Raw genomic sequence first — 12,189 nt, forward strand, 5'->3', positions numbered from 1 at the left:
CACCTGTATTCTCTTTCCCTGATGGATCCCAGAGTAAAAATGTCTACTTCACCCGTCTAGCATTGAGCTTGCATGTACCGTAACCCGTGGATGGGAGATGAGTTCCTCTATATTAAAGACTAAGAACATAAGAACATAAGAAATATGAGCAGGAGTAGGCCATCTGGCCCATCGAGCCTGCTCCGCCATTCTATAGAATCATGTCTGATCTGGCCACGGACTTATCTCCACCTACCTGCCTTTTCTTCATAACCTTTAATTCCCCTACTATGTAAAAATCTATCCAGCCTTGTATGAAAAATGTACTTACTGAGGCAGCTTCCACTGCTTCATTGGGCAGAGAATTCCACAGATTCACCACTCTCTGGGGAAAGAAGTTCCTCATCTCCATCCTAAATCTACTCCCCGGATCTTAAGGCTATGTCCCCTAGTTCTAGTCTCAACTACCAGTGGACAACCTTCCTGCCTCTATCTTATCTATCCCTTTCATATTTTTATGTTTCTATGAGATCTCTTCTCATTCTTTTCCTCTTCCCACACGAAGAAGATAATGTTGTTTATTGTGACCGAAATTCTTCTCAACCACGATTTAGGGCTTCAGCAGAAATACCAAGTGACCCCTAGGGCTTATTGTTTTTCAATTGTCAAACAGCCAATGTGACTTCATGTAGGATTTTAGGAGTATGGCAAATGAGACTAATACAGGAAGATTAGGTGATGTTCATCAGGACAGGTGTGGATAGTCTGTGTGTATGCGGGGTTTTTCTATGCTTCCAATGTATAACCCCGAGGTCCTCAAAGCCGCCAAGGTACTTTTTCCACTTTGAGAGATATTTCCAGGATTTAGTGGGGTAGTTGAAAATCTTCAAGGAGACTTTGAGCATATCCTTGAACCCCATCCTTTGTCCACCTAATACTGTAATCACTTTCCATGACCAATTTTGGAGCAGAATGCTTCTTTTTGAAGTCTGCTGTCGAATAGTAGCATTGTGGCACTCACTATAACGTGGGCGTGATACTATTGTATCAAAAAATTCTAAAAACCATTGACACTTCTGTGGAATATATTGAGATATCTCAGTAAAGACAGCATTGCAGACTAATGCGAAGCAAATTGAATGATATGGAAAATATGAGGGTACCTAAAATTAGTCAGCCGATGGGTCATTTTGTATTTCATAGCTATAGTTGCCTGTAGATTAAGCTGTGACAATAAAGAGCTCAGCAATAAAGTTGAGACACCGTGATACATCTAACAAGACAAAAAATATGTCTGGGTCTGTTGATTCTGCGTACGGATAGTCCTGTGTTGGTTTGATACTGTCCGATTATCCTGACTTGCTTTTGCTGCTCTGTAGCTTTTCCATCATAAGGACACGTTGCTTTTTTGTGGCTCTGGAGACATGCTGATTCTAGGCAGGAGCCCATGACTGAGGCGTCGCGAGAGAATACAGAACATCGGGAGCAGCGGGTTAGCTGCTGTGGGTTGTGTGCCCAGGATCTGAGCCTTTCTGGGGCCGACTGTATGGCGCAGAGTTCAGAAAAGGCGACGCAACAAACTTTTAACATGGTAAATCGGAGAGTTGTTTGTAATGTCTCCCCTCTCGCTGTGAAACGGGGAAACCTCTTTTTCCCTTATTAGGGAGAGAGAGAGCCTGTGGTATGTCAAATTAACAGGTGAATGAGTAGTCATTGGGATACTGCAAGCCTGTGTGTTTATTGATGCTTTGCTGCAGGCTTGAGTGCTCGGTGGAGGACGCTGATGCTTTTTTGCTGGTGGGGGTGGTGGGGTCATTGCCTTGCTGATGCTTGTGTGTGGGAGGGGGAGCTGCAGGGGGGGGGTTTGGGTTCTAACCTTTAACTGTCATTCATTCTTTGGGGCACTTCTCTGTTTCCGTGGGTGTTTACAAAAAAAAAGAATTTCAGGATATATATTGTATACATTTCTCTGGCATTAAATGTACCTATTGAAACCTAAACTGGTTCCTCATTAATTGGCATTTCCAAGTTTAACACACAATTTAAAGCAATTTTTGTCAGAATAAAGAAGTAAAATATGGCAGTTCATACTTGCTGTGTATGTGGCCAGATTACACAACAAAACTATAAATAAAAACGCTGGAGACGGGAGCTAAGTTAACAGGGATCTTTACTGACCGAAACTGAACTGAACACACACGTACAGATCAATACGCGCCTATTAGCGCATGCAACAACGTGTCCCTACAACATAAAGTAGTCCCATATTATACAGTACACTCCTCCACTTTCATTTTAATAGTCTATCAACTTTTTTTTACTGGGGCACTACGCTAAACAAATATGTTTACCTTTAACATACAAATGCCTACCAATTGTTTACTTAGTAACTTAATAATATCAAATTATAACAAAGTAACATAATAATATAAAATTATAACAAGCCTTTTTTTTATGTTTGGTCTAAGACCCATTTATAACGCAAGTCTCTGGGGGAGGACTCTGCCCACGGTGCAGTACTTCTCCAGATGATGATTATGTACCGGCAGTAACAGAAGAAATAAGTGAAGCTGTAGCAAAATTAGTTATATTTTGCAAGAGGTGTGATATAGTTTTTGTAGCTTTGGTTTCCATGGTCTGCTTCAAAGATGACTTGCCACCAAAAAAGAAGTGGTTGGTGATCTGCTGTCTCTGCTCGTTATTCAAAAGTCGAGGCAATCCAATGACTCACAGAAAGTTCAGCACTTTGCTAGCAATCTTTCGCTGTTTGATGAAGCATTTGATCGAAATCCTGTTGTTCGTTCCGTTGTTCTTAAGCTGCTGCTAAAGTACAGTTTCGCTGATATTAAGGATTACCTGTAGTGCTATCTGTCTGAAGTTCAAAAAACAAATCGTGGTCAAGAAAATGAGACTGAATTCTATGCACTGTTTCTGAATTGTTTGGAGGATTCTATGTATGAAAAATCCCAGTTGTGCACAGTGCAAGAAAAGATTGCTTATCTGGCTCAAAAGGGAGAATTCCTTCAGATGCACATTCAGCACAAGTGTGAAAATACAATAGAAACCTTACAGTTTGTTGCCAGAATTGGCCTCTGTTTTGATGCTGTTTCCCAACTTCTTTGTGCAAAACAAGACACATAGGCTGAAGATTCAAAATATGTATGTGCAAAAGAAACTTCCCTGCAAAGGATTAAATGTATGATTCTCAATAGAGGAAATGATTGGTTCAAGATTTACCTTGTGCGAAAGCTGTTCTGTTTGAATGGAATTGATTCTGTCCAAGAGCTTTTAAAGGATGCTCAATTTTCATGGATCTTTCCCAAGGAAATTGTTCAGGAGAAGACAGAGATGCTGGTCTTTTCAGAGATTTAAGCTTATTTAGAGTTCACAGATCTTCCTTTATCTGTTCATCTGTTAATTTAGCTGCACAGGTGCAGGTTTTCGTCTTTTGTCTGTAATTGGAACAGGGTCATTAGGTCTCCTCCTTAGCTTCCTAGTCATTATTGGCTTTACCTCCAAAGAATCTCCTGTGAGTTCCATTGTTAGCCTCTCATTCTCAATCATTTTTTCTTTCTTCTAACTCAATCTTTTTATCTTCAAATTCCTTCACTGCTGCTTTCTTCTTTTTAATATATTTCCTTTCCACTTGTTTTGTCTCCAGTTGCAGAAAAAGCTCTGCATTTCGTATTCTTTCCTTGTATTGTTGATCTAGATTCTTCATCCCTTTCTGATACTCCTGCAAAGTGCCTTCCTGTAACTGCTGTAGCTGCCTTTTGAGAGATGTCAATTTCTCCTGGTACATGTGCTCTTTTACTTCCAGATAGTCTTCACCATCCTGCTTATTGGCAATATCTGTCTCCCTTGCATTCTCTGTATCTTCATCTGAGTCACGGCCACAGATACTGTTTTCGTCCTCATTGTCGACGCTGTCTAGCTCCTCCTTGTCGTTGTAATAGTTGACAATAGGTGAGAGGAGAGCTGCAGACATCTTCCCCGCCAAGCTGCCCTCCTTTGCTGACACAACTACTGCCTTGATGGTGTGCCAATCCCAGTGGATTTTCCTGAGCCATTCACGTCCCAACAATGGTGGTCCTCCATTTTCCAGTACATAGAGGTTCAGCTGCTGTGTTTTGTCTCCGTAGGTCACTGTCACTTTAATTTTACCTTTGGGACGCTCTTTCTGTCCTGTGTAAGTCTTTAGCAGTAGTTTAGTTCATTTCAGAGGTATGTGAGAAAATAGTCGTTTGTAGTCATGTACAAAGATCACTGTTAAAGCTAAGCCTGTGTCCAACTCTATTTTCAGTCTCACACCTGCCACTTGTGGAGTGATTCTTATTACTCTTCAATCATCTGCCTCTTTCACACTGTGAAGTTGCAGACAAGACAATTCATTTTTGTCTGAGTCATTTTCATCAGAACTGCTTTCTTCCATTTTGTGTACATTGTTGTGCTTTCCTTTCTGGGGTTTCTTCTCTCTCTGTATTTTGTCCTTTTTCTGCTATTTACTGGCTTTGCATACTCTGCCAATGTGGCCCTGTTTGCCACAGTTTCTGCATTCTTTGTCTTTAAACCAACAGTCATCAGGGTCATATGACATGTTCCCACAATGGTAACATTTCTTCCTTCATTTCTGTTCAGTGACATTTTACTTGTGGCATATTCCAGAGATTTTCATTGTATCTCGGAAGCACCCCGTGCCACTGTTTCAGTTGATATTGAGGTGTTTGGTACTTTCTCGAATGTAAGGTCTTTTTCACACAGGAGCTTCTTCTGTGTGGTTTCACAGTGCATGCCACACACTAACCTGTCCCTCAATGCATCTGATAGACCAGCTCCAAATTGACAATATTCTGATAATTTGCACAATATTCAGAAATGCTTTCATTTTTGCTTTGATTCTGATTGTGAAATTTAAATCTTTCGGCCATGACCCATGGTTTGGAGCTTAAATGCTGTTGGAGAGTGTCTACTATTTGCTTGAACGTTTTGTCAGCTGCCTTCTCAGGGGTTAACAAGCACCGTAGCAGGCCGTATGTTTTTGCTCCCATAATACTGAGTAAAACGCTGTCTTTCTTTTCATCAATAACGCCATTAGCCTCACAACGTAACTCCACTCTTTCAATGTAAGTTGCCCAGTCTTCAATGCTACTATCAAATGCTGTAATGGTTCCAATCATCGGCATCTTTGTTATGTTAATTTAGCCCTGTTCTCCCTTTTTTTTTGACTCAGGTCACCTTTTTGCTAGCGCCACGAGTGCACTCCATCTATTGTGTGTGTCGCTTCTTTTTATCTCCCTTCTGGGGCAGACAGACCCTCAGTCCCTGGGGTTCAGCGCTGGCTGTTGTCTCGCCTGGACATGCTGCGGTTCCAACTGTGTCTCTTGGTCTCCCGACGTTCCCGACCCCAGCTGTGCTCCCACTTTGTTTCGGACTTGCAGCCTCGCTCTGCCTTGGCTCGTACCTTGTGCTCTTCTTCGAGTGTCATTAACAATTAAAACATGATGTTCCGATATGATGTGGGTTCATTAACCTCGTCGCCAATTTGTTGTGTAAGTGGCCGGGTTACACAACAAAGCTATAAATAAAAACGCTGGAGAGAGGAACTAAGTTAACAGGGCTCTTTACTGACTGAAACCGAACTGAACACACACGTACAGATCAATACGTGCCTAATAGCGCATGCAACAACTTGTCCCTATAACATAAAGTAGTCCCATATTATATAGTACACTATTCATCCTATAAAACCCCTTGATTATTTTAAAATATATTTTATCTTCCGGCCTGTTTTCTCAGAGGTGGGATTATCCAAAGCAGAACTCCAGCTGTCAGCAATTAGTAAACTACAGGTTTCTACTTTAAATGTGGCATCCGTCATATTTACACTTGGACACAGATGCTTGCTGTACCTAATAAAGTGGCCACTGAATATATGTCATTTAAATAAGCTTGAATGAGCATTTGTGTATTAACAAAATGTTTTTATATATAAGCTGTACTTTGAATATTAGGTTGAAATAATTATTTTTGTTATTTTCCATGGATTTTGTATTAGGACCTACAAGAAAATCAAGGTAAAGACATTCTAATCCCATTTTGATTTGTTTGCACATTCTTCCATGCAAGTAACACCGTACTAGCTGAAAATATTGTCCTTCCAATGGAGTAATTAATTCACATTCAAATAAACATTATATCATGACAAGGGTGCAGAGATGAATAAATTCAAAGATTTGTTGATTTTATTTTGTAGCGGCTAATGTTTAGAAAGAGCAATTGATTTAAAATTTAAATTGAAATTTCGATGAATAGATTTTGAACTAAGATCAAGAATACAATGGATGATCGATTAATTTAAAAGTATATGTTGTTTATGAATTCAATTTTGTGTGCATTTTGTAAATCTATCAACCAAACCTACATTCCATTCAAAACCACCAACAGCAATGCCTCCTGCAGCTCCAGTGCCTGCCAGACCGATAAACAGGCCACTCCCAACATTACTGGACATTAGAGAAGCCCCAATCTGTTTACGAAGCAAAAACAGATAAAATCAAGATGCTGCACTGGTTCCAGTGTTAAACGTGTCATTATATATGCATTTCCTTGTGACTTGCATCATTGTGGAAATGTATCATTATTCAATTATTCGATTACAACTCTTAAGCATTTATCCAACTAATATAGACATTTACTGGCATTTTCTATTTTCTTTAGTGTGAAGATAAGGTTTCCTGTATTAATTTACCCCTGTGCATCTTATGATCATTATCATGAAGACAGTAGAGCTAATGTCATTATTTCTAGCTTTTATAACTATCTGATCTTGTAAACTTCATAACAGAAAAACAAATAATAATAAACCTGATTCGGGTATGGGCAAGCAAATAAACAACCAGAAGTTCTTTGATTTGCCGAACTGATGAAGCAGCTTCAAACTAAAGTCTGGTCTAGAAAGCAGCAGCCTTTATAAACAGTCAGCCAATCAAAGGAAGCATAAAAAGAAAACTATTTTTTAACAGACTTTGAGATAGCAGTAATATCTCTTCCAGTTTTTTTTTATCAGTTAGCCATGTTTATTTTTTTTTGGCAGCTAACATGAAGTAGTTAGGGCATTATTAGAATGTTACAAGGGTGAAACCCCAATATACCCAGATGCAGTGACCTATACAGGACATAATGTTACGGAAAGGAAGTTCAGAAGTTCCGAAGTTCTACATTAAAATTTTCAGGAATTAGCAGGTGAGTTAAAAAGCATGACTTTTAAGGTAGTTACCTCAAGACAATTCTCACACTGTGCATGAGTGAATATAGCATTAGGAGGAATAATTGATTGGTGAAAGGAAAGTGTTTCTGGGAGTTTTTCAGATAGCTGGGACAATGTGACCATGTTTGAGGCTGAAGGGTATTGTGGATGGGACCAATACTGCAGAAATCATCAGGGTCCCTCTTCCACCCATTAGAGATATTTAGCAGGAGTGCCGCACATGCAGGGCCCTTAGCATTGTCAGTGATCCCTCCCATCTATCCAACAATGTCTTTGACCTCCTACTATCAGGCAGGAAGTACCGTAGCATTCGGACAAGAAGTGTTAGGGTAGGAAGCAGCTCCTTCCCCCAGGCTGTAAGACTACTGAACTCCCTGCCACCACCCAGGTCTTATTACGTATGAAGCGCCAGCAGCATAATACTGTTTACTTTTTAATTTTCATCATATACACACCTTATTAATTGTTAATTTATTTGTGGCAATATTACTTTCTGTGTTGTGCATGAGTTATATGTGCTGTGTTGTGCACCTTGGCCTGGAAGGATGTTGTTTCATTTGGCTGTATGCACGTGTCCTTATGAATGAGAACAAACTGAACTTGAATTTGAATACTTGCAGAAAATGAAACATTAACTGAAAAGGGTTTAAATTATTCTGCCAGGGGATGAACATTGTGATAAAATATTAAAGAAGTAAAACATGGTGTAGGCATTAAAGAGAGCTAAATAGCAGCAAAGAATCGGTCAGAAATATGTAGGACCAGCTAAACAAATATCAGACAGTCTAATGTAAGGTAGGCGAGTTGCACATACTACATACAGTAGAAAAATAACAACATGGCTGAGACTGCTATTCCGGAATTTCTTGTGTAAAATACACTGCTGTTTTACTCTTTGTGGAAAGCACTACATTAAATATTTCTCTCAGACAAGCACTTGGACATCTATTCTAATACCTTGAGGACTGCAATGGCATAGCAAAACTATTAATTGTTTGACTTGGAATATAGAGCGTCAAGATCAAATCTCCACAGGGCAGATAGGAACTTAACCACAAATGAATTAAAATAATCTGGAAATAGTGATCATGAAACAATCAGATTGTTGTACTAGTTTTCCCTAATATGCTTCATTAAAGATAATCTTACAATCTCTGGTTTAGATGTAACTCCAGATCCATTGCATGTTGTTGAGTCTTGTTTATAATTGTCCATGAACTGAGCAGTTTTGAAGACCACTCAGTTCATGGACAATTATGAGCAATAAGCATTGACCTTACAAATAATTAGGCCAGTGCAAATATGTGGCTTCTCATTTTGTTTAATAATATTCTATGGCTTGCGGCAATTCATTTCATTAAATGCAACATTAAAGTTAATCCTGTTTAGGGCAAAGGGCTGAAGAGATAGGTAAAAAAAGATCAAGGTCAGATTAAAACTGAATTAGGTTTAAAAAGGTTTCATTATGCAGTAGAGAATAAAGTTTAGTATAGGCAACTACATTGATGATTTAAAAAGAGGAGCAAAGAGTTAGCATAAAACTACTTAACACAAAAGAAAAGTCATCCATAAATATCTTAAGAGTAAACCAGTGATTAGAGACAAAAATCTAGACAAAAAGGAGAGATTAAAGACAAAAATCATATTGTTGAAACAGAGGGCTTGGCTGAAGTCTGGTATGACAACATTATGTACACCTTTAGTAAACCAAGATGATGCTACCAATGCTGTAATAATGGAGGGGGCAATAGCAATATTGAATTCGTTAAAAATAAAGGAACTATTTAACAGAACGAGGATGCTCAGGAGTGGAAGAGATGCATCCCAGAATGTAAAGGGGGGAGGGAGAATCTCCTCCCTATAAAAGGGACTGATGCCAGGGGACTGAAGGGCACAGCCTCAAGATACAAGGATGTCCCCTTGGAACAGATATGAGGGGGAATTTCTTTAGCCTGAAAAAGGAGAATCTGTGGAGTTCATTGTTACAGGTGGCTTTTGAGGCCAAGCCACTGGTAAATTTGACAGGAGGAAAGTAAAGTCTGATGTAGCAGTACTTCAATGGAGTAAGGGAAATTACAGTTGTAAGAGAGAGAAATTGGTCAAACTAAATTGGAAGGAGCTGCTGGCAGGGATGTCAACATGCAGCAATGGCGTGTGTTTCTGGTAAAAATAAGGAAGGTGCAGGGCACGTGTATTTCAAAAATGAAGAAATATTCAAATGGTAAAATAGTACAATCGTGGCTGACAAGGAAAGTCAAAGCTATTGTAAAAGCAAAAGAAACGACATACAACAAAGCAAAAATTAGTGAGAAGGTGGAGGATTGGGAACTTTTTAAAAACCTACAGAGAGCAACTAAAAAAAATCATTAGAGGTGAAAAGATGAAATATGAAAGCAAGCTAGCAGATAATATCAAATTGGATAGTGAAAGTTTCTTCAAGTAGGTTAAAAATAAAAGAGAAATGAGAGTGGATATAGGACCACTAGAAAATGAGGCAGGAGAAATAATAACGGGGGACAAGGAGATGGCTGATGTACTAAATGAGTATTTTGCATCGGTCTTCACTATGGAAGACATGAGCAGTGTGCCTGATGTTGTAGTGTGTGAAGGAAGAGAAGTGGATGCAAGAGAGAAGGTGCTCAAAAAGCTGAAAGGCCTAAAGGTACATAAATCACCCGGACCAGAGGAACTGCACCCTAGGGTTCTGAAAGAGGTAGCGTTAGAGATTGTGGTGGCATTAGAAATGATATTTAAAAAATTATTGGATTCTGGCATGGTGCCAGGGGACTGGAAAGTTGCAAATGTTACTCCATTCTTTAAGAAAGGAGGAAGGCAGCAGAAGGGATATTATAGACCAGTTAGCCTGATCTCAGTGGTCAAGAAGATGTTAAGGGTCAATTGTTAAGGATGAGGTGATGGAGTATTTTGTGACACAGGACAAGATAGTACAAAGTCAGCAGGGAAAATCCTGCCTGACAAACTGTTAGAATTCTTTGAAGAGATTACAAGTAGGATAGATAAAGGGGATGCAGTGGATGTTGTATATTTGGACTTTCAGAAGGCCTTTGACAAGGTGCCACACATGAGGCTGCTGACCAAGTTAAGAGCCCATGGTATTGCAGTAAAGTTACTAACACGTTTAAAGCATTGGCTGATTGGTAGGAGGCAGCGAGTGGAAATAAAAGGATCCTTTTCTGGTTGGCTGCCAGTGACTAGTGATGTTCCGCAGGGGTCGGTGTTGGGACCACTTCTTTTTAATGCTGCATATAAGTGATTTAGATGATGGAATAGATGGCTTTGTTGCCAAGTTTGTAGATGATACGAAGATTGATGGAGGGGTAGGTAGTGTTGAGGATACAGGTAGGATGCAGGACTTAGACAGATTAGGAGAATGGGCAAGAAAGTAGCAGATTAAATATAATGTTGGAAAATGCATGGTCATGCACTTTGGTAGTAGAAATAAATGTGCAGACAATTTTGTAACGGGGAGAAAATACAGGAATCTGAGATGCAGAGGGACTTGGGAGTCCTTGTGCAGAACACCCTGAAGGTTAACTTGCAGGTTGAGTCAGTGGTAAGGAAGGAAAATACCATGTTGACATTAATTTCAAGAGGTCTAGAATACAAGAGCAAGGATGTGATACTGAGGTTTTATAAGGCACTGGTAAGGCCTTGCCTTAAGTATTGTGAACAGTTTTGGGCCCCTCATCTTAGAAAAGATGTGCTGGCATTGGAGAGGGCCCAAAGGAGGTTCACAAGGATGATTCCAGGAATGAAAGGGTTATCATACAAGGAATGTTTGATGACTCTGTGTCTGTACTCACTGGAGTTCAGAAGAATGAGGGGGGGAGGTCTCATTGAAACCTTTTGAATGGTGAATGGCCTCCTGGACAGAGTAGATGTGGAAATGATGTTTCCCATGGTGGGAGAGCCTAGGACAAGAGGGTGCAGCCTCAGGATAGAGGTGTGTCCTTTCAAAACAGAGATGCATAGCAATTTCTTTAGCCAAAGGGTGGTGAATTTGTGGAATTTGTTGCCACATGCAGCTGTGGCGGCCAGGCCATTGAGTGTATTTAAGGCAGAGATTGATAGGTGCTTGATTGGACATGGTATCAAAGGTTATGAGGAGAAGGCCAGGAACTGGGGTTGAGGAGGAGATAGAAAAAAAGGATCAGCCATGATTGAGTGGCAGACTCGATGGGCCAGATGGCCTAATTCTGCTCCTATGTCTTATGGCATATTTAAAGCAGAAGTTGATAGGCTCTCGAGTAGTAAGAGTTTCTAAGGTTACGAGAAGACAGGACAATGGGTTTGACAGGTATAAGTCACCTATGAATGAAATGGCAGAGCAGACTTGATGGGCTGAATGGCCTAATTCTACTCTGTATCTTATGGTCTAGGAATTCAAATATTACATTCACTATGGGGAAAGAACAGTGAATGGGAATAATCTGGAACAAGCATGATAGCTGAATGGTCTCCTCTAAAATTTGACAAAATCCTTGACAAAACTGCACATAAAAGTTAGCAAAACACATAAAAGTTGCTGGTGAACGCAGCAGGCCAGGCAGCTTCTCTAGGAAGAGGCACAGTCGACGTTCTGGGCTGAGGCCCTTCATCAGGACTAACTGAAAGAGGAGCTAGCAAGAGATTTGAAAGTGGGAGGGGGAGGGGGAGATCCGAAATAATAGGAGAAGACAGGAGGGGGAGGGATGGAGCCAAGAGCTGGACAGTTGATTGGCAAAAGGGATATGAGAGGATCATGGGACAGGAGGCCTAGGTAGAAAGAAAAGGGGGGGGGGGGAGAACCAGAGGATGGGCAGGGGGTATAGTGAGGGGGACAGAAGGAGAAAAAGGAGAGAGAGAAAAAGAATGTGTGTATACAAATAAATCACGGATGGGGTACGAGGGGGAGGTGGGGCATTAGCGGAAGTTTGAGAAGT

General features: G+C 40.2%; 1 protein-coding gene across 3 annotated transcripts in view; it reads right to left on the minus strand.

Moving 5' to 3' along the window:
- The window catches only part of slc5a9 (solute carrier family 5 member 9), a 52,088-nt gene that overhangs the window by 36,876 nt on the left and 3,023 nt on the right, over nucleotides 1-12,189 (minus strand). For all 3 annotated transcript variants that reach the window (XM_072273772.1, XM_072273773.1, XM_072273771.1), the window contains one exon: nucleotides 6,401-6,505. In XM_072273772.1, the coding sequence (XP_072129873.1) occupies nucleotides 6,401-6,505 (105 nt within the window). The remainder of the gene's footprint in view (nucleotides 1-6,400; nucleotides 6,506-12,189) is intronic.

This window comes from Mobula birostris, chromosome 12 (assembly GCF_030028105.1).
Source record: "Mobula birostris isolate sMobBir1 chromosome 12, sMobBir1.hap1, whole genome shotgun sequence".
Lineage (NCBI taxonomy): Eukaryota > Metazoa > Chordata > Chondrichthyes > Myliobatiformes > Myliobatidae > Mobula > Mobula birostris.